Source organism: Pezoporus occidentalis, unplaced genomic scaffold (genome assembly GCF_034315485.1).
Source record: "Pezoporus occidentalis ecotype Australia unplaced genomic scaffold, CSIRO_AGI_Poc_V1 ctg39, whole genome shotgun sequence".
Classification (NCBI taxonomy): Eukaryota; Metazoa; Chordata; class Aves; order Psittaciformes; family Psittacidae; genus Pezoporus; species Pezoporus occidentalis.
Window position 1 is genome coordinate 2262182 of NW_026915713.1, and position 26379 is coordinate 2288560.

The 26379-nt window shown below is 40.4% G+C and overlaps 1 protein-coding gene across 4 annotated transcripts in view; it reads right to left on the minus strand.

Moving 5' to 3' along the window:
- The window catches only part of NKAIN2 (sodium/potassium transporting ATPase interacting 2), a 565591-nt gene that overhangs the window by 15029 nt on the left and 524183 nt on the right, over positions 1–26379 (minus strand). For all 4 annotated transcript variants that reach the window (XR_009967346.1, XR_009967345.1, XR_009967347.1 and 1 more), the window contains one exon: positions 11835–11895. Coding sequence is in view for 1 of the 4 variants with exons in the window: in XM_062632408.1 (XP_062488392.1) it covers positions 11835–11895 (61 nt within the window). In the remaining 3 variants the exon portion in view is untranslated. The remainder of the gene's footprint in view (positions 1–11834; positions 11896–26379) is intronic.

Sequence of the window (26379 nt, forward strand, 5' to 3'; positions counted from 1 at the left end):
CTCACCTTCTTTGCTACCTCTCATGGTGAACAATGGCACTTGTATCCTCAAGCCTGTCACTCAGGGGTATAAGTTAGATGACAACTTCTGTTTGGGCTGTCACAGTTTAATTTCCAAAGCTTATTTTTGCATATTGAAGAAGATGACTTTCCTATCTGTTGACACAGCTACAACATTAACCCATGGCTCTCATTGTCAAACACCGTAATTGCTCCTTTTTTTTTTTTTTAAACTCACCAAATGTGGAATTAAGGAGACAAAAGACGAAGGATTCATCTTTTTCGCTAGGTTACTCTTCTCTGAACCCTGCTGCTGATTTAACCTTCTATATTATATCAAGTAGAAGCTAAATCTTTCTACATTTAAAGCCTTTTGTAGACACTCCACACCAATCTCTTCTCCTTACAGTTCTAACAGCTAAATTCTGACCCCATGCTGCCAGCTTGACCTCCATACTTGTAAAATTTCCAAACATTTTCTACCCTTATGAGAATGTATTCACAAATAGTTCTTGTTATTTTCCCTAAACTCTTCTTTGTTCTGTTGGCAGTAGTTAGGTTGCCAATGCCCTTATACTCCTGTCTACCACAGTGAATAATATTTGCTCATAGTTTCTTTGTGCTCACTTTCTGCCTGTACCCACCAATTACCAACTGCCTGTTGTCGAACACTTAGATTGCAATGCCCAAGAAACAGGGCTGGTGTTCATGTTCGTACAGTGCTTGGTATCATGGAAGTCCTTAAATACATTCATGAATGTAAAGCACTAAAAGAATATTAAAAATTTACAATTACGCATGATAAAGATGGTACCATTTAAAAAGTGCTAATGACCAGGGAAGTGTATGTGCATGTGCACATGGATGCTTCTTGATAATGACTGAAAATATTTCCCATGTGGTATAGAAGAGAGAGAACACATGGTGTACATGGGCTCCATCTGTCATGTGAGGTCTTAAATTTGTGTACACTGGCTCTGGCCCCCTGAACTCAGGCCTCAGAAGGGGTGTGATTAAACTTCACCAATGCAGCAAGGCACCCCACTGCTTGTGTAGCTGGGAGACAGAAGAAATGGCAAACAAACTGATGGCAAGCACCTAATAACAGCACGGGAGGCACTGTTGGTGCAGAAGTGAGTATGTAAGACCAGAGCTGTGCACAAATGCTGATAGTGAAACACTAGCCAAACTGAGAAAAAAAAAATGGAGGGGAGTAAAATTAGGACTGGTTTTAATAACTTTGGAAATGATGTGGGGAAAAAAAATATAGAAGAACATATGGGGATACCCTTGGTCCTGCAGCTTTGCCAGAATGCTGCTATGTACCTTGCTGTTTGGTGAAGGCACTTCCAAACACTTTAGTACTGCTGCCTTTTATGCTGTGAGCTTGGCCTGGTGGCTGTTCCACAATAAAGCACACAGAAGGAGGTTTGCTTGACTGCAATCACAATAAAGTTTGTTTACAATGATAATCAGATGTTATCGGTCTTTGTGCTGAGTGCACAGTAATTTAGTAGACTTGTAAAACTTGATAGAGCCAAGCATCTGGAAAGCAGGTGGAAGGATGGCATCTGCCAGTATGTGAGGCTGTGCCCTCTCTATTGCACAGGAGGGCTCAGAACTGGCATAAGGTTTGGACACCCAGTCTGATTCTTGCAGTGCAATGAACTGCATTTCTACCAAATAGTCAATAATGGCCTGTAAGTTCTCTGAGCTCATCCATTTGCAAGGTCAACCCAAACCCTCAGATTTTTAAACCATAACCTCATGGCATTTCTGAGCTCTATAATGGCCACAGGAGCAGCAAAGGGAAATCCCTACACAAAGTTTGGTGGAGGTTCTCATCTTAGATTCTGCCACACTGCCACTATTTCTATGCTGCTTGCTGTTATAGTAGTCAAAATTATTCTGTGATTTTTTGCTTTAGAGGGGCTTTTCCTCCAGCTGCTTCTCCTCCTATTATGATTTTTGTTGGATAAGGGCCTACAGCCTCTTCTTCTGTCTTTGTTGCTGATGGTCCCCTGGCTAATTCTTCGATCAGCCCTTTTGAGTCAAGATGTAGGACTGAGGAGGTGTGCAGGTTTGTGAAAACTGATAAACATCACCTGCTGTCACTACCCATTCAGAGGTACTGACAAGGACATCAGTCTGTTACTCCCTCTGATTAGACCAAGCATAGATGCATATATTGCATTCAATTTAAGACCAGCTTCTGGTTGTATTCCCAGTTGGAGAAGGAGTCTGCTCAGTGGCAGAACCTCAGGGCAGGACATGAGGAAGACAATGCTCTGGAGCAATGCCCTCAGCAAGGCAGGGCTGGCAGACAGCAGGAACAAGGTCAACTTGGGTCATGGCTGAGCAGGAAGGAGCAATGATGAAAGCAGCCAGGAGTAACCAAGCAAGGGCTGAGAAGCACAAGCAAGGCTTTAGCAGCTGAAGAAAGAAACAGGGACCAGGGCTAGGGCAGGCAAGAGTAAGAGCCAGAGGCCAGGAGGAAATGGCTAGAGCATAGCTGCATCAATGACAAATATGGGATTGAAATAATCAGCACTTCCTTTTATATATGATAAATGCAGCAAGCCATTTGTCAGACTTATAGACCTGGAAAAAAGGTTGCCATCAGGTAGGCTGCCTCTTGACCCCTGTCCAAGATTGTAGTGGGGCTTGTCCAGTGCTCAGTAAAGGGTCTGTAAAAGACCTCCACTCAGCCATGAGAACATTAGCAGTCTAAAGAATATATTATTTGCCTGAACTGGATGGAGCTGGACACTGCTGGGTAATAGCCATTTGCTTTCAAATTCTCATCTTGAATACTGAGCCAGAAAAAAAAAAAAAAATTAGCCCTGCAATATTTTTGATGGACAAATCATTCTAAGAATTAAAGAAAATATGTGGTAGACTGAATTATCATAGAAGTTATCAAATGAATCATTAGGAAAAATTGTTCTTAGTCAGATCATTGCTACGGGCAAGCAATAAAGAGAGGGAAAAAATAAAAAGGAGGAAAAAGAAAACGCCTGGGGCACTGGCCTCCAAGTGTGACCACCACACTAATAAATTAGAAAAAGAGTCATTAGTAGGTGCAACAAAGTGGAGAATTAAGGCTCAAATCTCTGAAAGTTAACAATCCAGTGCTAATGAAGACCTATTTGAAAAAAAAGTAACAAAGAAAACTTTAACAGAAGACATGCTGCTAAGAATAATTTAGTACAAAGCTGTGTTCCAGGCATGTAGGAAACCGCAAGGAGCTCATGTTGACTGTCTCAGTGGGGAAGACACTATGGCTGTGGGCAGGTGTCCTTTTCAGGGTCACTGGAAATGGTTAATGAGCCTATTCCACCTGCAGCAGCTCATCACAGATCCTCTCCAAGATGTTGCTGAAATCAGTCTGGACTGAGTTTGACTGGCCAGGACTTGCAGTGTTCCAGCAGCTCATTTTGGCTCAACCCTCAAGGAGGCAACCAGCTGCCCTCAGAGACTGGGAAACTGGGGCGGGGAATGCAGCTAGCAGTCTTACATGGTCACTTGTGGGCTGCTCCTCTGCCTGTGCTTGATGGGGTCCAAGCTGCCCTCCCTCTGCTGGGGCAAAGGGAGTAATGTTCTGCTTACAAAGCCTGCCCTCCATTCAGTGTAAGGTAGCAGTAAACACTGACACTGAAATGGAGTCTTTCACCAGCATCAAACCAAAACATAACAGTCTGCTTGAAACCATTTCCCATGCAATTTTCAGCTTGTGAAGATTGTCAGATTTTGCTAGTTTTTCCTGATTTTGAATATGAGTTTTGTTTATTTTTAGATGTCGAAACATTTCTGTGGCCAGCACGACCATGTCCTCTTCAGCTGCAGCAACAACCTAGATATTTCTTCAAATCATCTGCAGCTTTTGTTGTCAGAACCATCACTAGTTACTACCTCATTTCTGCTACTGGTTTGAGGCAACTGTGTAAGACTCTGTTTCATGATCTGGACTTTGTGTTCTTCTCCTGAAACAATTAATTCATGATAAGACAAGTAATGTTTTCAGAATGTGTCGGTATGAAATATATGCTTCTTCATAAAAGTGATGTTAACTTTTCATTCCCTGTCATGTATGCAGATCTTTTCCAACACTTCTGCAGTATGTCTTTCTTGGAAAGATAAAATGGGTGGTGAATAGTTAAAAGAAAAAGTGATGCAAGGTAAGTAAATCTCCCTGGCTGTTACAATGCATTGATTTTATTAAGCAGTGTCCCATTGTGATGAGCTGCTGAAATGGAAATGTTACTTCCTTCAAGCTTTACATTATATTATTTAGACATTTTTTAAACTTGAGGTTGACAATCCCCACAGGAGGCAGTGATGGATGCAAGGGGAGTGGCAGTAAAGAGAGGGAAGGAGAAGAGAAATGATCATAGATGGAGCCAGCAACACCACCATTTTCCCTCGTGTGTTTTTATTTATATATTTGCCTCATACCACATCCTGTCTCCTAGGCATTCCTTGAACATCAACTTCATTAGCTATGAAGGCAGCAATCCATAACCAATTTTCTTTTCATGTCAAGATTGTTCATGTATAAACCCAGCCCTTTTGTTGGAAACATTTGCAATTAATCCCACAAACAAAGAAAATGCTAATCATACAGTCTACCCTAAGCAACCCTTCTGACTCAAGGCCCTGACCACCATCTATTATGCACTAAAATGAATTGAAATTCCCACTTTGAGTTTAACCTAATTTTCTAGTGATAATAGGCATGGATTCCCAGAAGCATTCTGTGCATCTAGATAGGAACATCCTAATTTCCTTTCCTGGTAAATGTTTTAAATAAGATTTTAGCACCAAAGGAAATTAACCTTTAAATTAATTGTAATTATAAAATGCCATCACTGATTCTGTCTTCAGACTAATTACTTGCTATTATTTAAACAAACTGCACCTCCTTGGAGCTTTAAGTTTGTTTCTGTTCTGCAGTGCAGTGCCAAATAACAGACCAGGCTGTGTAACGTCTGCCAAGCCCTATGACACCTTGGACTGCTCAGGTCCATTTGCATCTGAAATGCAGCTGGTTTCACTTGTCATATCTTCACACCATAGGGTTTCCCTCCTGCACTTCATCCTTGCACTCTGCGGGTCAGATATCTTCAGCCTGTGCTTTTGATCCAATCAAGCACACCTTATGGGATGCAGAGTGCCTCTACTCTGCAGTGGTGAGGATGAGACACAGCACCAGCCTTCTGCTCTGCAAAAGGTCCACTCCAAGACAGAACATGACTGGAAATAATGACACAGGAACCAGCTATTGATATGTGCAAAAGGTTGATGCTGTAAAGGCATCTCAGGAAATTTCCTAAATGTTCCTTGTGATACTGCAGTTTTCCAAGGCAGCTCTCTTCAGGATGGCGAGCATGGGGCAGTACCATTGAATTTCAAAGGCTTCTCTCCCTGCATGCTTTCATCAGCATCCTGACAGCCAAAGGAATCCCATTTCCCTCCCTTTAGTTTACTTAGTTCACATAGCAGTCACCACACTAAATGAAACAAGTAAATGGAAAAAGCTTCTAATTTAGCCACAGGCTGTAAATTGGAGAACACAGCTGAACAAAAACAAGCTGTAGCTTCAGCTTTTGTAGCGTGTTCATTCTCATTCATAAATGACCTGTTCAACAGTTGGAGAACAACTGTTTTAAATATTGGCTTGTATTTGTTTCTATTCTTGTTTGCTGCTGTGTTGCCTCTGCAGACTGCCCTTGGCATTAACAAACAAGTCAGACCAGTGATTCACCCTGTTGTGAGGAGGTGTCTACCACAGATAGGGCAAATTGCTCTTTGGAGTTATCTTCCTGCTTCTATTGGCTGTGGTGGAAATCTCGATTGTTAGTTTAAACTGCAGGCCTAATTACATGCAGCTGTAGGTGTGTGAGATGAATGCCACCTGTGGCAGCATGGAAAAAGTGAAGATCGAATAGCTGGTGTTTTCCAGAGAAAGATTCAGGATACTTTACACAACAGTAGGTGCAAAACTAACCAAATATGTAGCTGAGCTGCTGGAACTCCTCTTGGGAAACTGCTAGGTACAAACTTTCTTGGTTCAAATGTAAGTGGACACTTACTTATAAAGAAAAAAAAAAAATATTGTGGGAAAAAAAATCCCAAGGAGACCACTTCCGGCTAAGGAAGTCCCTGAATGACAAATTACTGTCAGGATTTTCTGGGAACTACAAACTTGCTGTGTTCTTATATGTCTATGTGGCAAATATGGCAGATATGGAAATAAACACCAGATGTTCATCATCACTGGGTATTGGATATGGGGCTGGACAGACATGGCACCTCCTGTCTTGTATTACACAAGTGTAATAGGTAATGCAGCATTGGTAGGGCTGCAGCTTACACTGTTGCTGTGGTGTCGCCTTTCAGCCGGGAGGAAGAGACCTCCCAGGCTTCCTAGGATGACAGCTTCCAGAGATGCATTCAGCTCCAGCCTTGACTACAGAAAGATGGTTGCAGTTATCTTCAGCCATCTCCCTCAGCCTTAGTTTCTGATTCCTTCCTATCTTTCTCTTGCCCAAGTAGTCTCAGGATTTACAGCTGTATTCACCAGAAAATGGGAAGGGGAATAAAGAAGCAGAATTAATAGCTGAATGTTTGCTACTGGTTTCTTTTTGTCTTTGCTTTAGAGGTTTTTTTTTTAGCAGGGATGGAAACCAAGGTATTACTTCTCTAAGGTCTTGCTAAGCAGATTTGAAAAGCATCTGGCACAGAAATAAAGTGATACCTGAGCGTACTCTGCACTTCAATAGTGCCTTTCATCCCAGAAGCTAAAAGTTATGAAGCAACATGCCTGTTATTGTCCCTGTCATTATTTCCCATTTTAAATAAAGGATACGGGAATATGGAGAGGTTAAATATCCTGAACAAAAGTGGAAGGCAGCCTCTAACAGAGCTAAAAATAAAAGGCTTTTCTACCTATCCCATATGTCTGTCAATATTTCACATCTCTCACATCTATATGAATTCAATATTGTCTATGAAAAGAAAATCTTTGTCATCAACTTTTCAGGTCAGGCCTAGGTTTCAAGACTGGATTGTTGTTTGCCACTGAGTTTATTGGCACATAATTGCTATGCTGTACTGCTCACCAGTAGATATCCCCTATCTGGGATGTTGTTTTTCCAAACATTTTCAGAGATTCAAATAGAATCTTGAATTCAAGTTTTTATAGGGGGGGGTGGTGGTGGTGGAAAGGTGGGGGGAGGTGTGTGTTTGTGTGTATGTGCAACAGTTTTAAAAGCTTATCTAGCACTATTTCTGTGCCAGACATGGCCAAAAGCTGCGCTCAAGGGAATACGCAGCAAAATTCTACTTAATCCCCTTGCAGTGTCTTTTGCTTTGCAGTTTACCTGGAAACCATTCCAAGAGAAAAGAAGATCATGTATGTGCAAGTTGGATCCTTGCTAGCATGAGATTGTTGTACCTTACGGTCTTCAGGGAACAGTCAGACAGTCCATATTTATTCTCTGATTGCCTTGCCATTGTGATATGGTGGGTAAATGTTGTTTCTTCTCCCTGTCTGGGTTTGCAAGGGAGCCTTCTAGGTTAGGATTTCACTGTGTGACACATTGGTGATATTTTCTAGGCTGGGGTTCCTTAACAGCCATAGCTGTCCTTCTAATAACAAGCCAGTCTCCTTTCCCTCAACAGAACCTGCAAGGTGAGTGCAAAATTCCACTTCAGTAATACAGGTTTCTTTTTTAATTGCTTACAGACAAAAAACCCCAGGAGGATACTGCTGTATTGTCAACATTTCAGGATTTTCCACAAAATACTTGTATATTTCTAAACATTTTCAAAAATACACTGAATTTTCTTTTAGTTTGGCAGTAACAGCTTATAGCAGGGAGCCAAACTGCTAGTGATGAAGTGCACATTAAACGAACATTTCAAGGTTATTAAAAATAATGTACAGCCTTTGAAAAATGCGGGCCTAATATGATTTTGGAAAACAAATGAGGAGCTCTGATAAGTTTACAGCCACTGAATGCTTTCAAATAATGATTGTTGCTGACATTTTCATATTTTACTTTTAATTGCTGCAGCTAATAATGGTAATAAGATAAGAATGACAATGTCTTGGGCATACCAGTGGCAGTAGTGAAAAGGAGAGCACTGAGTTGACCACAGTCCTGCTGGGCACCAGTCCTCCCTCATCTCTCCCAGATAGGGACCCAATGTGCTCCAAGCCTCAGAGTTCCTTCTCCCTGCCCAGCCACAGGGAACAAGATGCAGAAGTGCCCTTTAGGAGCAACAAACCACCACCAAGAGAAGCAGCCAGGGAAAAGCCACCCTTGTCTGACCCTTGGAGATGGATGTTGCAGTTCAGCACTGGTGCACCCAGTGTTAGAGCACTGCTTGGTACCGTATCAGGAAGGAAAGCAGGTTCTTTAATCTTTGATGCAGAATTAAACCTAAACTAGATAAGGTAGTGTGGACTTGAGCTTTGATTTAGAGAGCTTGCTGCTGGATTTATTTGGTGTATGAGTAATTAAAACCTTTAGACGTGCTGATTCAGTCCCAGTTATGACCCTGATTTGATCGTTGTATTGTTCCATTTCTAGTCCTTTAGTGAGGTTAAAGCAGGTTAATCTTAGTGAAATGTTTGCTTAATTCTACTCTTGCTCATTTGTCCTCTTAAAATCTGCATAAAGAATAGAGAAATAGTAATTCTTTCAGCTTGTTTCAATTACTCTTGAGAGCAAAGCTAATTCAGCTGAAGCAGCTTAAGAGGAACTTGACTGTGTTTCTACAGTTGAGGCTAAGCCAAAAAAAGATCAGGCACCTTCTCTGCTCCAGAGTGGTGTTGATATGTTGCTACGGTTAAAATATGGAACATGTGCATGTTTGGCTCTTGGATAGTGCATAACTTGTTCTCTGGTTTTATACCTTGCTGCCCACACCTGCCAGGCTCAGTATTTCTGCCTCTTTCGCTCCTCTTCTGGACTGCTGTGGCTCATTAGTAAAGCAGAAGAAATGGAATTGACTGTTCACCACACTCATTATGAAAAGCAACAGGGTTTTTCTTTTGGCGCTCTCTCACCAGAAAGGCTTTTACTAGTGTCACTGTTTCATCAGACAGAACTTGTAGCTAACTGCTCTTTTGTGTGACCCAATACGGTTATCCTTATGGTCCTTTCTGTCAGTGAGGAATCGCATTTTTATAGGCATGACTTGTCCTGAAAACCAGAGATTTAGATTTCTCCTGTGATGTCTGTGAATGTAGAGGTGGGTAAGAAGATGGCAGTCTCTCTGTTCACAGAGTACTTCAGCAGCTGGGAAAGCAGGCAGTGTTGTGGGAGAGTTGCTTTGTGGTGACTGGTTTTACCAGAGGATCTTTCACAGCTGACACACCTTTAGCACACAGCTAAACAGCACACCAGCTGCCAAACACTCCTTACCAGGTATGGAATAGATGCTAGGCAGGGGTTGGTGGGCAGCAGAGTAAATATTTTTTTTCTGCTATGCTAGATGTCTATCAAAGCTGGGGGAGGAAGTACACTGTGGGCAGGAAGGGTGTCTTCATCCCTTTGTGCCATACAGCTTACTCCACAGCAGCATGCAGGGGTGAGGACCTGGAAAAGTGGAAAAAGAGACTATGGGAAGAGAAACAAATCTAGGGGATCTGAAGTGATCTCAGACCAAAGACTTGCATATGCAGGAAGCTCTAGGAATGGCTCTGGGATATATTCCACTTCTGAAAGCTTTTCTCCTTCTTACTCACTTTGTCTACATGAGATGACCCCGCCTGTGAATGTACTGAGGAAGTCATGCTTAGGCATCTTCCTCTGGAATATAAACAGTAAATAACTTGGCATTCATAAGGGATATATTATTTCTCGGAGGAGCAGGATATACGGGTGTGTTGCCAAAAGGAAGACAAAAGGTGAGAAAATGATCTAGATGGAAAGAAAAGATTCTAAAATTAAACCTGAGCAGGGGGTATTTGTATGGGCTGTACCACAGAGTGACACATGTGCCACAGAGAGTGCTTGGCACACGTCAGAGTGGATGGCTGAACAGAGAGAGAATAATTCTTACTTTCTGCTACATGCAACCTTTCAGTAGAAATTAAAGCTTCTTTAATTTCACAAAACTCTGAGAGGCCAAATCTGATCTGAGTATTACTACAGTGTTGGGACAAACCAGGCATTGGAGTTCCCTTTTTCTCTTTTCCCAGCCATGCTACCGAGCCTCACCTGAGGTGATGCTGCAGTGCCTGAGCTTGTGTTTGCTTTATTGCACTGGGTGGGGATACACGCCAATATCAGAGGGAGGGAAGATGGCTCTTTTGCTAGAAGCAGAGGCCTGTCTGAGATGTACTAAGAAAATAATAAAAGCCTCAAAAATAGGCAAGACAACAGCAAGAACAGTTTCAACGCATGACAGTCTGTGTCTTCTGAACAACAGTGAGCTCCTGCTTCAGTGAGCAGAAAACAATACCATAGTGCCCATGGCACTTTGCTGCGAGGAATGTGTCTTTACAGACCAAGGGAGAAACCTTTTAAACGTGCTCTGATTTCTGCGTTTGTTTGTTGAGCCAAGTCCTTTCCTTGCTCTTTTACTAATATCATTCCCTCAAGCATTACAGAAGAGTGAAAAAATTTAAGCGCATGGAAGAGAGGGCAAAATGGTATCAAACAGGATTTCATCTTGGGGGCAAGGAGACACTATCCTCCAGCTCTGCAGTGAGTGAATGCACTTAATGGGAAAGTACCTATGACTGGGTCCTTCCCTAAAAAGACGAGATTTATTTGTGACATACCCCTACTCCACACGCCTGTTCTGAACCCTTTTTACTCTTACACCTTCCTTGCCTCTGCAGAAACACAAAGACAACTGAAACGAGCATAGTCAGAAAGACCTCTGAAGTGTGGTTTGATTTTGGCATTACATTTCCCCTCGACGGCTCACAGTGGCACTGTATTGCCAATAGATTATAGGGTTGAAGCTATTTTCTATGCAGGAGAATACACAAAGGAACCCCCACTAGCCCTAGCAGTGCTCTCAATCAAGTAAAAACCCTTCAGCTTCTTGTTGCAGACCTCTCTCTAGGATTCATGTATATTTTATCAAAGTTACATGCAATTCTGATACTTGTTTCTAAAGTGCTTTAGTATGAATCCCAAGATATACTGAAATGCTGCCGTGGCCCTTTTTAAAAAATGAGGTTTAGAACAGAGAAAAAAATGAAATGGCTTGACTTCATAGCATGTAATAAGAGCAAATTCGACTCAACAGGCTTCTATTGATATAAATAAACAGAAGAAACACAAATGTACATCTATATGAAATCATTTCACTCCTTGTAATTGTACCCTGGGAGCAGCAGAAGCAAAGAGGAGCATCACAGTTTCACCTCTCCTAAATGAAGGTCCTGCAAGGAACTAAAGCTATTTTTGGCCAGAAGTGCTTTTACAAGCCAACACACAAGCCAACACAGAAGAGCTATAGCCGCAGTAGTAACCAATCACTGTGAAGATAATAACAACATGGGATAAGGAAATAAAAACAAAGCCTGTATTTATAAGTTGGGATTCTAATTTTTTTTATGTCTGAAGCTGTGAGGAAAAAGATTTAGAAGAAAGGACTATGTATTTTTTTAGCTGTATTTCACAACTCCTTTGTCTTTCAGGCATTTACAAACTTTAGATGCAGAAGGATGGACAGAAAGCATGTTCTGATTACAGTATAATAAAGCATTTAGGTTGAAGTCAGCAAAAGCCAGTATAGTGTGTGTGTGTGTGTGGTGATTTAAAAAAAAAAGATTCATTTTGTATGTAATAAAGCTTTAGTACTTACAGCTGTCCTCTTCTTCAGTAATACATTTCACAACATAACAGGCATAGATGAAGCCCATCAGCTGAAACAAAATGTAATAACATTAGATGTAAAGCAAATACATGAGAAAAAAGGGAGTTAGTTTTAAAAAAGTAACAACAGAGACAATTAAAAAAAAAATAAATCACCAGACCCTGTTTGATGAGGTGATGATAATTCTTCACAACAGTAATTTTAATTGGAAATAGTCAGGGATCTTTTGCATCTTTCTTGAAAAACACACCCTTCAATAAAACTTCCAAAAAATTGATAAAAAATTTTACATTACTGAATTGTCATCTTTTTAGTTATTGAAAACAAGAAAACCAAATGGATTGTTGGATGGATGGACTTTTAGTCATTGAAAAATGTAAATATTTCTGTCAAAATCAAATTTGTTATTCAACAAAACCTGACCCTCTAGCAGAACTCTCTTTTTTAGCAGAACTTTGCCAACTAAACTGAGGACAAATTCAGTACGCTTGCAAACTGGCTATATAGTGATATTTTATCACTTGAAATCAGGACTGTGGATTAGTGGGGCTTGTTCCCATATCTGCAATAGCTCACAAGCCTCAAGACATATCTAACTGCAGCATCACATGCTGCAGCTGGCAAATCTGTATCTTGCTCCCTTTATTCGTCTCCTTAGAGCATTCCCAGAAATTAATTGTAAACAGAAGCAAAAGGATTTAGAAAAATGAAAAACTGGAGTGGATCTGGAATACCACCTGGCAAAATGAAAAAGGGAATAAATGGCCAACATCACACATGCCAAGAATCATGTCAGTTCTATGTTAGTCCCTCCTGCAATTTATCATTGCTAGGAAGTTAGACCAGAAGCAACAGGACAAATACTAGAGCAGCAGCAAGTGCCACATGTTACATGCTTTACACAGTTTCCCTTATGTGTTGGTCTGCAGAGTTTTCTCTACTGATTACCTACAAACTGTTTTTTTTTATCCTTTAGCTGATCACTGAAGTTTGCATTGTAGGATGTAAAAGAATTCAGGTTGTTTGATATCTGTAGTGAAAAGAGAGCCATGCTGCCAAAATGTGTTATTCTGCACAGGTCACCTCACAGAGATCTTTTCATAAGCTGCAAACCCAGCTGTATACTTTGGAAATTATTTCTTTATACAGATAATAAAACTGCCTAAAGGCTCAGGCCAGGACTGAGCTCTCTGTGATTTCAGACAATCAGTGGCTTAGACAATAAAAAGGGTTAAATCTGTCAGAGGATGATATATCGTTATGAATGCTGGCTAGTGCAAATGGATTTTTTTTTTTTTTCATTAATCCAAGGCATACCTACAATCATTGAAATATTGTAGGTGCTTGGAGCCCTTAATATTACCCATATACATGAAATGCAAACAAATCCATTTTGTTTCCTAGTGCCTTCATGGTGACTGAGGCAGTCACCATGCCTGATTTACTCCAACTGTCGCACAGATATTTCTGGTATTTCTGTCAGTTTTCTATGTCTAAAGCTCTCCACACCTACAAGTTCTAGCTTCTAACAACTGTATGAGTGAGAGACAGCTAAAGGAAAAAAAAAAGAAGCCATCCCCAAGACTTTTCTGAAGAGATCAAGACTTGATTTGGAGATCATGGTGTAGCCAGCATAGACGTTGTCTGCTAACTGCTTAAGTTCCTGTTGGGAGCCCAGAAGCTGCATTACAATAGAACTAAATCATTAATTTTGTCATTTATAATAAATTCGCTTTATAGTGCTGCTGGGAAGATTTTACACCTGGGAAGGATAAAATATTCACTGCTAGATACAAAGAACGCACTGTACCAAGAACAGTGGCACTCAGCTAATATCAGCATTTCATCTCTGTTTTATTGGATCACTCTTTCCTTTGGTTTCTTGGCTTCAGGACAGAGGCCTAATTTGCTCAACTGACTTATGCCCTGCATAACCCCATTGACTTCAATGACATTACATGGGGTTTAATTCAGCAACGAATTAGGTCCAGAAAGGTTGTTCATAAATGATGCCATTCTTGGATGTGAATCTTGGCTTAATAGTTTCTCTGTTCTCTTTTTACAGACCATAAGATCCAAGATAGCTGAATAGTTGCATCTCTAGTAGGTTGAAATGGTAAAGCTTTTGTTGTAATACAGTTCAGTAGTTTACTATCTTCTAAAACATCTCAAGTTCACTAAACTTCTCTCACAAAGCACAGCAAACAAACTATCACAAATTGTGCTTACAACTGATCTTTTAATTGCATTCAGTTGCATCTCTTAAATGTCTAGGGAACTCCTCCCATATATAAGTAAATCCTACAGTATTTCATCAGATGAACTGGCTGATTAAAAGAGTGCCTTAAAGCTGGAAATCATTTTGCTCTCAATACAAATGGAAGTTTGTTTCCCATGAGACAATCAGAGTTCGTAAAATAAACCTCCCTTTCTCCCACATTAATCCAACCCTTTGCTTGGTACACATACTAATTTTGTTTTAATTTGAAAATCACATTAGGATATTTCCCCCTCTTTTTTTAACCAAGCAATTTATCAGTTCTGATCCAGTAACAGCCATTCAAGATTTATCTTCTAATTTCATCATCATCAGAGGGCACACACTCAGAGCTGCAGTTCAGAACTAGAAGTGGCAGTTTTTACTTTGAGTATGCTCAATGGCCTGAGCTCATGGTGACCACTGAGACTTCTGGGATGAAGAACATGCTTCCTGGGTGGGCCAAGACCTCCTGTAGGAAGGGTACAGCTCATCTATGCATGTAGCAGAGATTTCTTGGGGACCGGTCACCTAAAATTGTTAATAAATTCCCACACGGATGAAGGGGTCTCCCAAAATTTACCACCTCTGTTACAGTGCAAGATACATTTCTTTGACCTTGTTTCTCTCAGGAAAACATGCTACAATGTACCTATACACAGCACAAAATAAATAAAATAATTTTCAGCGAAACACTTCACTGAAGACACTCCTCACTCGCAGAAGAAATTAGACAAAAAAACCCCAAACCATACCAACCCAAATGATAGAGGTCACATAGCTTAATATATTCCTGGGAAACCCTCAAACATAGCAGTGCTGAATGCATTATGAAAATTCCACAGCGGAGAGTCTTCCTGATTCAGTATCTCAGCAAGACTTTTGTCTTATGTGAGAAGGAAGTGAATGAGTCCTCAGAGATAAAGAAGAGAAGGAGCCTGTCTCAGAAAATCAGTTTAAAACTCGGAAAGCCAGCTTGAAAACTCTTGTTGCTTTGCATCCCTTTTATTAATTAATTAATTAATTTATTTATTTACCAAGCTTTCTTTTATAAACCATGTACAGATAAAAAGAAATAGGTGCAATGAACAGATCAGTTCTGGATCCCAGACCCATCCAGATTAGGTGTGTACATCTGTCCCATTCACATTTTCATGCTGTAGTATGGGCTTCCAGAGGAGAAGGAATCATTAACAACAGTGCTTCTCAGAGTAATTAGCGAATGCCTATTTTTATGAACATAATTTTCTGCAGCTTGAAAAAATGGTCTCTTTACAAGTTTCCCTGATGTGTCCATATGAGAGTATAAATGAGCATCGCTCTTTTTAAAAGTGCGACATTACCCATCCCTGCACCAGCTCCCTGGGTGTTACTTTGATGGCATCTGATGACCATTTTTATCTAAGTGATCTCAATTTTTTTTTATTTCAGTTTTTTTTTCTTTCCATCTATAAACACCTTGATAAAACCATCATTTGTTCTCCTAAAGCAAAACCGAAGACTAGCAAAAGTCCAAAATAAGTCAGCAATATAACAACAGTACTGAAGGATTGTCAATGAGATTAATTATAGGATTAAGTTAATGCATTTTTTTGCCTTATTATAGGTGTATAAGGCAAATAAAAAATGTAGACAGAATATTCCCTACCCAAATCAGCAGCATTCTGTTACAGTGCTAGAGACTCTTAGGAAATCTCAGGTTTTCTGTGAATGTACTTCCAGACTTGCTCAAAATGTCAAGTGGTGTGATCAAACTTGATCAGAATTGGCCTTGACCAAAATCTGGTCTTGCTATTTTTTCTCACTTGTTTTATGGGGATGAATGTTTTCATATACTGCAAATAGCACCAGATTTGGGAAAAATGCTGTTATATGAAACCCTATTATTTGTGTTCAAGGCCCCCACCTTTCCCTCTTTTAAAGCAGTATCTCTATAGATAATTATTAGGAGTTATATTTATTAAGCCAGACACCTGAAAGAAAAGAATGACAGCAAGGAAAAAGCAAAACCTAAAACTAGATAAGATCTGGCTGGAATAAGGCAATGAGGAGAAGGCTCAAGATGAAGATGAATGAGTTAAGGGTTGTGGAAATAGCACATGATCTTGGCTTCAGTGAATGAGCATGTTCTACTCTGTAACTGGACTTTGTAAGGAAAAACAGGCTGTAGATTTAAAAACCAAAAAAACACTGTGTTTTCCTATTTTTCTATGGAAAGATGTCATAGTACCTTCTGAAATATCTGAGGTTTGTGTATTCACTTTCATTTTTGCAGGATTCTACAAACACTGCAATTTTAAGATCTTAGCAAAAAATGGGCTGGTTCAGACAATAATGAAGAATTACATGAAGGTTAATTTTGGTCCTGGGAACTTTACAAAGTGCCAATGTTACATGTCTACCCACGTGCAATTTAATCAGATTCCTTAAGTTTACAGGGGCTGCACATATAAAGACTTCGTGCTGCTGTGCACTTAAGGAAGTGTTTCTTTAAAACAGATTTTTGGAGGCTGGAGATACACATAAATATATTATGAGCAACTGAAAAACTGTAGAATTACTGTCTAGAAAGCTTCCAGTGTATTGATTTTCAGAAAAATCATGCTCATTATTCAGCAGAAGAGGTGAGACAGAGGCCTTTCTCTTGTATCTGTAGAATTAAGTCAGTGTCATGGGGGTTCTAAAGCTGCACCCTGCAAAAGTTTTTTCAAGCATGATTCCACTGCCTGCAGCAGTGAGCATCAGTGAGCAAACATCATTGCTAGAGTTTAATTTAAAACTCAAGCTATGTTCCATGGAAACTATTCTGTTGAGGTATGCTTTTATTTGTGCTTACATTTAATATTATGAGAATTCTGTTATTCCTCCAAGTTTAACTACCTTTCATCATGAAAGGAACACTGGAAGACTATTGATATCAGGGCAGATTTCTGATGAGGAATGTAGACTGTGTGGCCTTGCAGTCATTCTTCTACAGAATTAACTATCTATGTGCTGTCTGGAAAGAATAATTCATCACTGTGGCCAAGTAGCTTTATTCTGTGAAATAAAATACTTTATTAAACAATGTTAAGTTGCCATGTCCACACAAACATCTAGTGGGCAACAATCATGAAATTTAAAACCGGACCAAATGCTCAATTTCTTAGCCTATGTAGTTGTCAAATTCTTTTTCTTTCCTTTCTTAAATGTGAAAGCTGCCCCAGAGGTTTTTGATTTTTTTTTCCTACCAGGCACAGTAAAAACATGAATCATAAATACAAATAAATCTAGATACATTGGAAAATAGGAGTGTGATAAAAATTGCATTTATTTCAACTAGTTTATCATAATCTTTTTTATATCAGCTGTCTAGAAGATGCTTAGCATAAAGTATTTCTCAGTGGACTACTGGAGATTTTTTCTTTTTGTATAAGCATTTGAAGATCACCATGAAGATCTGCTAGAATACTTTTGTTTGAAATGCTGCTGGCATTTAGGAGCAGTTCTGTCATGTTCTGGGCAGCCATTCCCTTAGTGTCTTCCCTGGCAAGCTTTTTCACCTAATGAATTGAAGAGACCACAGGGGCACTGAAAATCACAGCACTGTGGCTTGTCAGATAGGAGCTGTGCAAACCTTTACAACGGTAGAAAGCAAGAGATACTTACCTGTTTTGAAGCTGTATTACAGAGACTCAGCTTGACCCAAATTTCCTGAAAGTTTAGATAAACTTTCCTGCATATCTTATCTAAAACTTTCTACAAATCTTCCCTCTTCCTAGGTATTTCAGTGTGATTTATGCTTTTGAGAACCACAAGATATTTGGCACTTTCCCATGATTTAATCTCACAGCTGAAGAGTAGGATGTCCTTTTTCCAGCTTCAGACATCAAAACCAACCCAAAATACAGGACCTACCAGTTTGTACAATATGGAACTAGGGACTGCTTATTGCAGACCTCTCTGTTAACTGAACTGCAGAGCACCTTGTAGATTCAGGCTTGGTGCAGAACTTCACATTCCTGCTCCCACAGGTGAAATGCCCCAGCTGGGACTGACAGGCTGACCTGTGATGATCCCCAGATCACAGCTTAGAGTAATGACAGGGCTGAGAAGCCGGGAGAAAATTCTCCATCAGCTGCATTCATCATGTACTGGGCTCAGCTCAAGTCCAAATTGCTCAGTGCAGGCTGACGGCATTAGTGCTGCAAAATGATTAGGGTTAAAGGATATATTTGATTACATATTTTCATTCATTTCACCCAAACTGAGTGTATGGGAAGTCCTGAAAATGGAAAACCATTGCGCTGTTTTCTCTCACAACATAGATCTGAAACCCTGCTTGCCACTGTCAGAACAGAGCTCTGATTATACAGAGGTCAACAGCATGTGGTGACTGCTGTTCACATCAAAGGGATTTAGCCATGAGAACAGTGTAGACTGGGAAAAATAATTCCATTTATTTTTAAAACAAGGCCAGCTGCCTGTATCCACTCGGCAACAGCACACCAGCAAACCAAAGAATGACGTTGAAACAAAATGAGTAAAAGGCTTTAAAATACTTTTCACCCTAGCTATTATCATTCTATTAATAACAGGAACAGATTATTAAAGCAAAAGTATATACAAGTCTGTATGTGGGCTTTGCTTTGAAGGTTTTATAGAAAGAGAACTTATATGGAAAAAAAACTTTGGTTTCTCTTGTCTTCTAGGAATACTTTGGAATGGTTTAATCATCTGACTTTGGTATCTGACTGCCTTTGGCAGCAGCAGCTTTTCTTATCATTATATCTAACTATGTGTCACCTTTTCCAGACAGCCATAGGATTAGGATAAGAAAATCTGGGGTTTTCATGCTGCAGATCTAAGAAAGCCACAGACTGCTCAAAGCTCACCAAATGAATGCCTAGCATTTTAAATTGAACTGCATTAGAAGAAAGAGTTGATTCTCAATGCTACTCAGTCTTTGGAGGGGCAGTAGGAAATAAAGTGCAGATTGTATAGGGAGAAGTTTGTGCAGACTGTATAGGGGGAAATATTTTTATGGTACAAGAGAACTCTGAATTCTTGATAAACAAACACATATGAGTGCTTCTGCTCAGCGAAAACCCATCCCTCCATGTTGAGTCACCCATATGGCAAGTGAAGCTTTATGATGTCGTGTGAACATTGGGCTCTCAGATCCAAGGAACAGAAGCATTCAAAGGAGAGTGAGTAAAGGATGAGAGAGTAACATGTTGTTGAGTCTGCCGGTTTCTCAGGACTGTGGCCAACCACAAAAACTGTGTAGAATAAAAGTTCAGAAAGGAAGCACAGGTTATTTGCTCTTCTCCATCATTACATATTAGATTAAGTTAGAGCAATGCTGTCACATAAATGGGAAGAGCCAGAACATTTCATCAGAGTTGAGAGAGACTTTCCAGTAACAACTGACTCTTTCCCTGTGATGCTATTTTTTTTCCCTGTTATGAATTGCTGTTTATTTGAAGGTTCTGATGCTGGTTGCAGGGTCAAGAAGCTTCATGGTGCACAACAGCTTTGGCACTACACCGGCTTCATGGTGGTTGTCATGGTGTTAAGGCCTAATAATGCTCTCATCAAAGTGCTCCTCTGACAGCTGGTGATGGCAGTGTTGGCAAGGCAGACTGATATATGGTATGCAAAGTGCACTGCTCAGCTGAAGCAGCTCTTCAGCAACCTTAAGAGTCAAGTTCATTAACTTACAGAAATAAAACCAAATAAAGCATTTATAGGAAAAGATGTAGATGGTGTGATGTAGATGAATAGGGCCTGAAGTGATAAAATCCAATAAAATCTGAACACTGATTCATTATTAAAATACAGTAATAGCAATTCAGAATTCCAGTGGGAACTGTGGACTAACAGGAAAGGAATAGACTCTTTGACAGTGCCATCATCAACAGAGCTGCCAGGAAGGTAACTTAAGTCAGAGGGAGGCTTGTCTGTGTTCTCTGGCTGTCTGTGCCCATGCACAAGATGGGAAGGTGGGATATCTAACAGGATAGATAGCCTTTCTCTCTGGAAATGCATGTAAGCAAGATGGGGAAGAATGAACTTACCTTAACCAAACAGCTCCCTCAAACCTCATACTCTGAAGCAAGGAAAGAGAGCTATCTCAGTGAAAGTACAAAGCAGTCTGCATGGGATGCTCCACATCACTGCATCTCCTTAGGACCTATACACCTAGCAAATACACTGATTAGCACAAACATTTTGCTCTAAATGCACAATATAACAGGATCAAGTGCTGGGGGGGGGGGGGGGGGTGTGTCAAGGTCAATAAAACCTCTTCCTGTGGCATCTAATGTTTAAAGTAACTGAACTGAGCTGATGTTTCAATGCTATTTTCCCTCTCAGCATTAACCTACTGCAGGCTTTTTCCACCTTTGTAATCTGTAATAAAAGATATGTTTCCATGCTACCTTCTTCATTCAGCAAAATCAGCTAAGCAGACTTCAAAAAGCAAATGCCAAAGTGCTTTGTGAAACCTTTCCTGCAAAAGGAGAACCACTGGAGAGTTTAAAGGAATATCGCACTATGTAGCCTAGGCTGGTACAAAGAGAGATTACACTCTAGAGCCTCCAAGTGGAAGGACAGTTTGAATTCCATTGCCAAAGGCACCTTTCCTCTTACAGCCCTTCTGCTGAAGGGCAGGGGATCGCTACCTTGTTTATTCAGCATGAAAGATAGTGATCTCCTTGGCCCGAATGGAAATAGCTTGATGGCAAAAGGTCCCAGTCATCACCTGGGGTAGTAGAATACATATGAATAAATTCTGCACTATGTGTGACCAGAAAACTGTGATCCTTTTCGCTGAGGATTCCAGTAACAGTATATCACATGAGGCATCTGGGGGAGATGGCAAATTATTAAAAGAGAACATTCTCGGAAAGGCCATGTCCTCAGAGTCTGTGCCTCATTGCAGAGAGTTAAGTGGATGAGTTATATCTGACAGTTTATGAACCTTGTTAATATAATGCAGTACCTGGGAGTGTGCCAGCCACAGTGATCAAGGAAGTCTAAATTAGAGCTCTGCCACTGACAGACATCAGATGCCCGTTTAAAACTGTTTCATCTGAATCAAGCACGTCTCTCATCCTCTAAAGCAGTGATTGTCAGCTTGAAGCTCTGAAACTCTGTGTGGCTCTCAGTAGCCAGCACACATCTCTTCCCTAGGTCTCAGTAAGAGGTTATCTAACATGCTGATGCAGAAACTGCTCTGGTAGGAAGACCACAAGTGACAGCAGTACCTGACATGTTAGTCTCCATGAAATGTGAAGTTTGTGGTTTTTTTAACCCACATGTGGTGAAGGCTGCAGCTCTGTCACCTGTTCCAGGCACAGGTCATTCAGAGCAACCCATACACTAGCAGATTGGGATGCCTTGGCCCCCGCAGGAGAGGTGAGGCAAACCTGCTGCACCAGCTGAGAAGGACAATCACCATCCAGCCTCCACACTGGCAATGGACTGCATGAAGTGAGAGGAAAGGCCATAGCCCTTTTCCTTCTGCTGTGGCAGCAGCACACACAATAGCCATCATGCTGGGACAGCAGCTGTGTTTCTTCTTTGTCCCTGAAAATGCTCTGCCTTTCTCCTTCCCTCCAGAACCTCCCACTTCTGTGATGCAGTGTATGCCCTAACATGAACAAAATTTTATCTTTTATAAACATCGTATCAATTTAAGCATCTATTTTATCCTATTTGATAGCAATGAATGCAAAGTGATGGTTACATTTTTTCACACAGAACTCAAGACAATTTCAATTAAATTATAACATTTCTTGATAACCCTTGCTAATCAGGTGACTAGATCCTGCAGTCCTTCACTATGGAGGAGAACAGCTGTCTTGTAACAACTCCATCCCTATTATGCTTTATTACTTTGATAAATGCCGTGTCCATCACTGGGGAGGTTATTGTAATTGTGAAGATATGTATTAATATATTGTTTGATCTACGATTTAAAATAAGCTACCTTATCTTTGCGAAGGCTCCTCATTACAGATGAGCTACATTTCATAAACTCGTAGATTTGGGTTTTTTTTCACATTTAGTGCAGTAAACCATTAATACTATCTTTTGAATGCTCAAGAAGACACATAATTCTTGGAAAATGTACAACAGTACTAGAAGGCAATAAATCATCAATCTGCAGTAACGCAAGTCTGCAGCATGAACATGGAAGGGATAACACATTAAGTATGCAAGTCCAGTGGAAGGTCAGAGACATTGCAGAATAAATTTAGAGTCATAGAAAAATGGAGAAAAACCAAACAGAGCCTGGAAAACCCTCAATATTTTATGCCACGACAAATGACAGCAGCCAAACATTCAGTGAACAGGGACTGGAATGGCAGCAGGCCTTATTAAAGCTAAAAGGTACAATTTGCAAGATTTGACATATGAATGTGCTACTCAAATAAAACAGATCCTCTGGTTAGATGTCTAAAAATCAGAGTTGACAAAGGTCTCATAAGCAGTTTCCCAAAGAACTGAAGCAGGTCAGATACATTAATAATGTTGAAGAAAATAGTTAAATTAAAGTTGAAAATGCCAAGACATCTCACACCCAAAATTTGTTAGGGCAGAAATATTCCATTTCCAAAAGTGCTACAGGTTGTGTCTAAATAACCAGTTTGGCAAAACTACTGTAATCTGGTAGTTTTGGTCCCTTCACTTGAAAGTCTGGGGACCTGGTTGGGACAAGCATAGCTCCTGCTCGGCACATGTCCCTCTGCAATGAAAGGAGCAAATATACTGAGGCAGGTGGCTGTTTACGTGCCCAGAAAGCCTGGGTGCTCACAAGCTTCTCATGAAAGGTTTTCAAAATTGCCACCAATGGCATAATTCCATGACAAGGCAATAGACTTCATGCTTAATATGTGCCTGATTAGCAGGTGCTTGCCTCTGAATTTCACTCTGATCTTCAGCATGCTGCAATATAGCCAGCTGTACACTTTATACAACTGGGCAGCAAACAGATGTGAAGCCCTACTGATATGCAGAAATATGTTACTTGCATGATTCATGAAGATACCTATATTATCTGGAGGATGGCATCTAACACAAAAGCCTGCTTGCAATCTTTTTGTTCCTCATTCTGATCATTTGGTCAAGCTATCTCATTCAACTTCAATACAAAATCTGAATAACGATTCCCCATCCGTTTGGTTTGAAACTGACAGAGCCACCCTAACGCTCTTCTGTATCCTTTTGGAGATATCCTTCCAATTTCCTTTTAGCGTTCTTTTTAGGTCATTAAATTTCTCTACCAAATATGAAGATCCTCATGATGGCATATGTTTTCTTCATTCTTATATCAGTTTACTTGATCTTGAGGTCTTACTGAGATGACTGAGTTGTGCAGTTCATTGTTCGTGCTGCTGTCCAGGCAGGCACAATCATTCACTATGGAGGTTCTTCCCTGGTGGACGTGGTTCAGAGAAGAACTGTGAATATGATCAGTGGACTACAGGAAGGAGATTAAGCAGTTTAGCTAAGCAAAGGAGATTAAACTTCATCACAAACAGTAAAAATAGGGAGTAGAATGTTGCTAATGACAGGATGATGCAGTTTTTTAGATAAATGTAAGCATCTGGATCGAAAGATAGAAATTTTGACAAGTTAAAGGTAAATCTTAATAAAAATTGAGCTTTCCATCCCAGGTCATTTCAAGATCAAGATAAAATGTATTTTTAACTGTAGTTCAGGCAGGAATTAATTCAGAGAATCTCTATGCCTATGTTATTAGGAGGTCAAATTAGGTAATCACAGAATTTTCTTCTGGCTTTATGTTTTTTGACTCTAATATGGTGCATGCAATATTAATATGCAATGATTCCAGTGTATATAGTAGTATTTGTGAAAAAAAAAAACACAACAAAACCCCCCCAGAAAACCTACCCCCCAAAAAACTCCAAACCAAAACCAAACCCCACAAAAGTGGAAAAATGAGCACTTTGCTTTAAGTGGAAAAATAGCAGAGAAACTTGTAGTGATAGTAAAGTATTTGCAATCAGTATCTAACTCACCTACAGCAAAGTACAATTACCTTCAACTGTATTATAATTTCTTTTACTATTTTCTTCTTGAATAAATTCAACTTGCACTTTCAGTAATAAGTAGCACAGTGCATATTACACCATTATTACTACACCTAATTCACTAGACATGTAATTGACATTGCTATTTATACAGTGCTGAATTAAATCTGAAGAATCCCAGGAAAGGAGTAACCAGCTTATTCCAGACCTCACCTTAATATTTAATATGGAAATATGGGAAAAGGAGTCACACCTGGAAAGCTTCAACCCTTATGTGAGGAACTGCATATGAATCTTCCAAAAGGAAGAAACTAGTATCTTAAAATACACTGCTGAAACAAAATGCAGAGGATTTGAAGACGGTAAAAAGCACTTGGGGCTAGGGTAAAGAGAAGGGAATGAAGGAACATGTCACCTTGACTTTCTTTCACTTCTTCCTTTTTTTCTAATTATTCATTTTTTATGGAGCATAACATTTCTGACTTTTCTACTCTACAGAGGGGTGTGGATTAGTATGAAATGTGCAGAGGGACAAAATTTCAAAATAGGCATTGTACCACTGGTAGGAGGTTGCCTAAGGCAAACATCTCCTCTCTGCTGATCACCACATAACCACAGTTCCAGACATTTGATTTTATGAAATGATCAGGTGCAGAGACTGAAGGCTACAAGCACACCAGGGCAGCACATCACTGGTCGAGCCTTCCCTCATCAGCAAGCAGCCTTAATGAAACGTATTAAAATAAGTGAACTGTAGAGTCAGCAGTGACAGGAAGTTGTACAGTGACATAAATCAAGTGTCTTATGGAATAGGGCCACACTAATGAGACAGAGGCGCCATGCTGCCTATAGAACTAGAAATATTTTATCTTCATAAAATAGAGTACATTCCTGGGACCTGGGTAATTAACAATGCAGGGAAATATAGTCTGGCTACGGCTATGTTGCTAAATTGGTAAGGGCCAAGGCCCAGCCTCTGGCTTCAAGGCCAAATTGTGTAGACTGGCTGTTGTCTGCACCACTTTGGTGCAGCTCCAGCTAGAGCACAGAGGCTGTGTAACACTTAACTGAGACTTCTTTGAGTCCTACGTGGTGAGACTTAACAGCTCTGAAACAATGCCATCTTCTCTGTTTTTTTTTTTTTTTTAATCAGGTCAGAGTGTCTGAAATAATGAGGGCTGTGTCACAGCCCAACAGAGTGAGTTTTTGCCTTCTAGTATACTATTGCTGTACCATAAAATATCCATGTCATACACATCTAAGTTTTTCTCTGTCATGGTTTAAACCCACCCAGTAGGTTTTCCATCCCACTTTCTCATGTATTCTCCATGATCCTGCAAGTAAAACCATAGGGTGGCCCATGGCATGTTATCTCCTACATCTTATCTCTCAAGCAGTAGGAGGCCTTTTGTTATAGCTGAGAGGTGTGTTGGTACACATTGGGAGCTGGATAGATCAGATAGATCATCTCTCAGTTGTTTGAGGTCCTGGGACAGTTTTTCCACAGCTGAAATGATGGAAGGGGTGAGAATGTCTTCGAACTTTTGGAGTTGACGGATCAGTTCATCCACTGTTGGTGGTGCTACATCATGCCAGGTCATTGATAACAATGAGTGGGCATATGATGATGGTGCACCCTGTATAAATTTCTGCCACATTGGTCATGTACATTCAACTTCATCTGGATCTACAGGTGCATTCCCAGCATCTGGCCTGTGATAGATCATCTCTGCAATGGCTGATTCCCTCAGAGACTGGATGCCTTTGTCTATAGCAGTCCACTTGGCCGAACGACTCATAACATCGTCCTTGTATGGAAACCTTTCTTTCACAGCTGCCAAGAGCCTCCTCCAGAGGCTGAGGGATCGTTTCTCTTTTGCAATTGCTTTGTCAATTCCCCCTTCCCTAGCAAGTGATCCCAGCTGCTTGGCTTCCCTACCTCCTAAATCATGACCATTGGCCCCACTGTCCCAGCACTGGAGCAATCAGGTGACAAGGTGTTCCCCCAGATGACAGGTGAAATCTTTTTTGCATGTTCCGTAGCTTGGTTGAGGGTCTGGGGTTGAGAAGTCACCTCTTCTTCTTCCTCTTCCTCTGATCCATGTAATAGTAACTCTTGCTAAGATGCTGTCCTGTGTAGTAAGTGCATTGGTTCTTCATCTTTCTTCACTGTATGGGTTGCTCTTTGTGCCTCTTTTTTGTGGTTCCCCTTGCATACAGGGGCAACTGATAT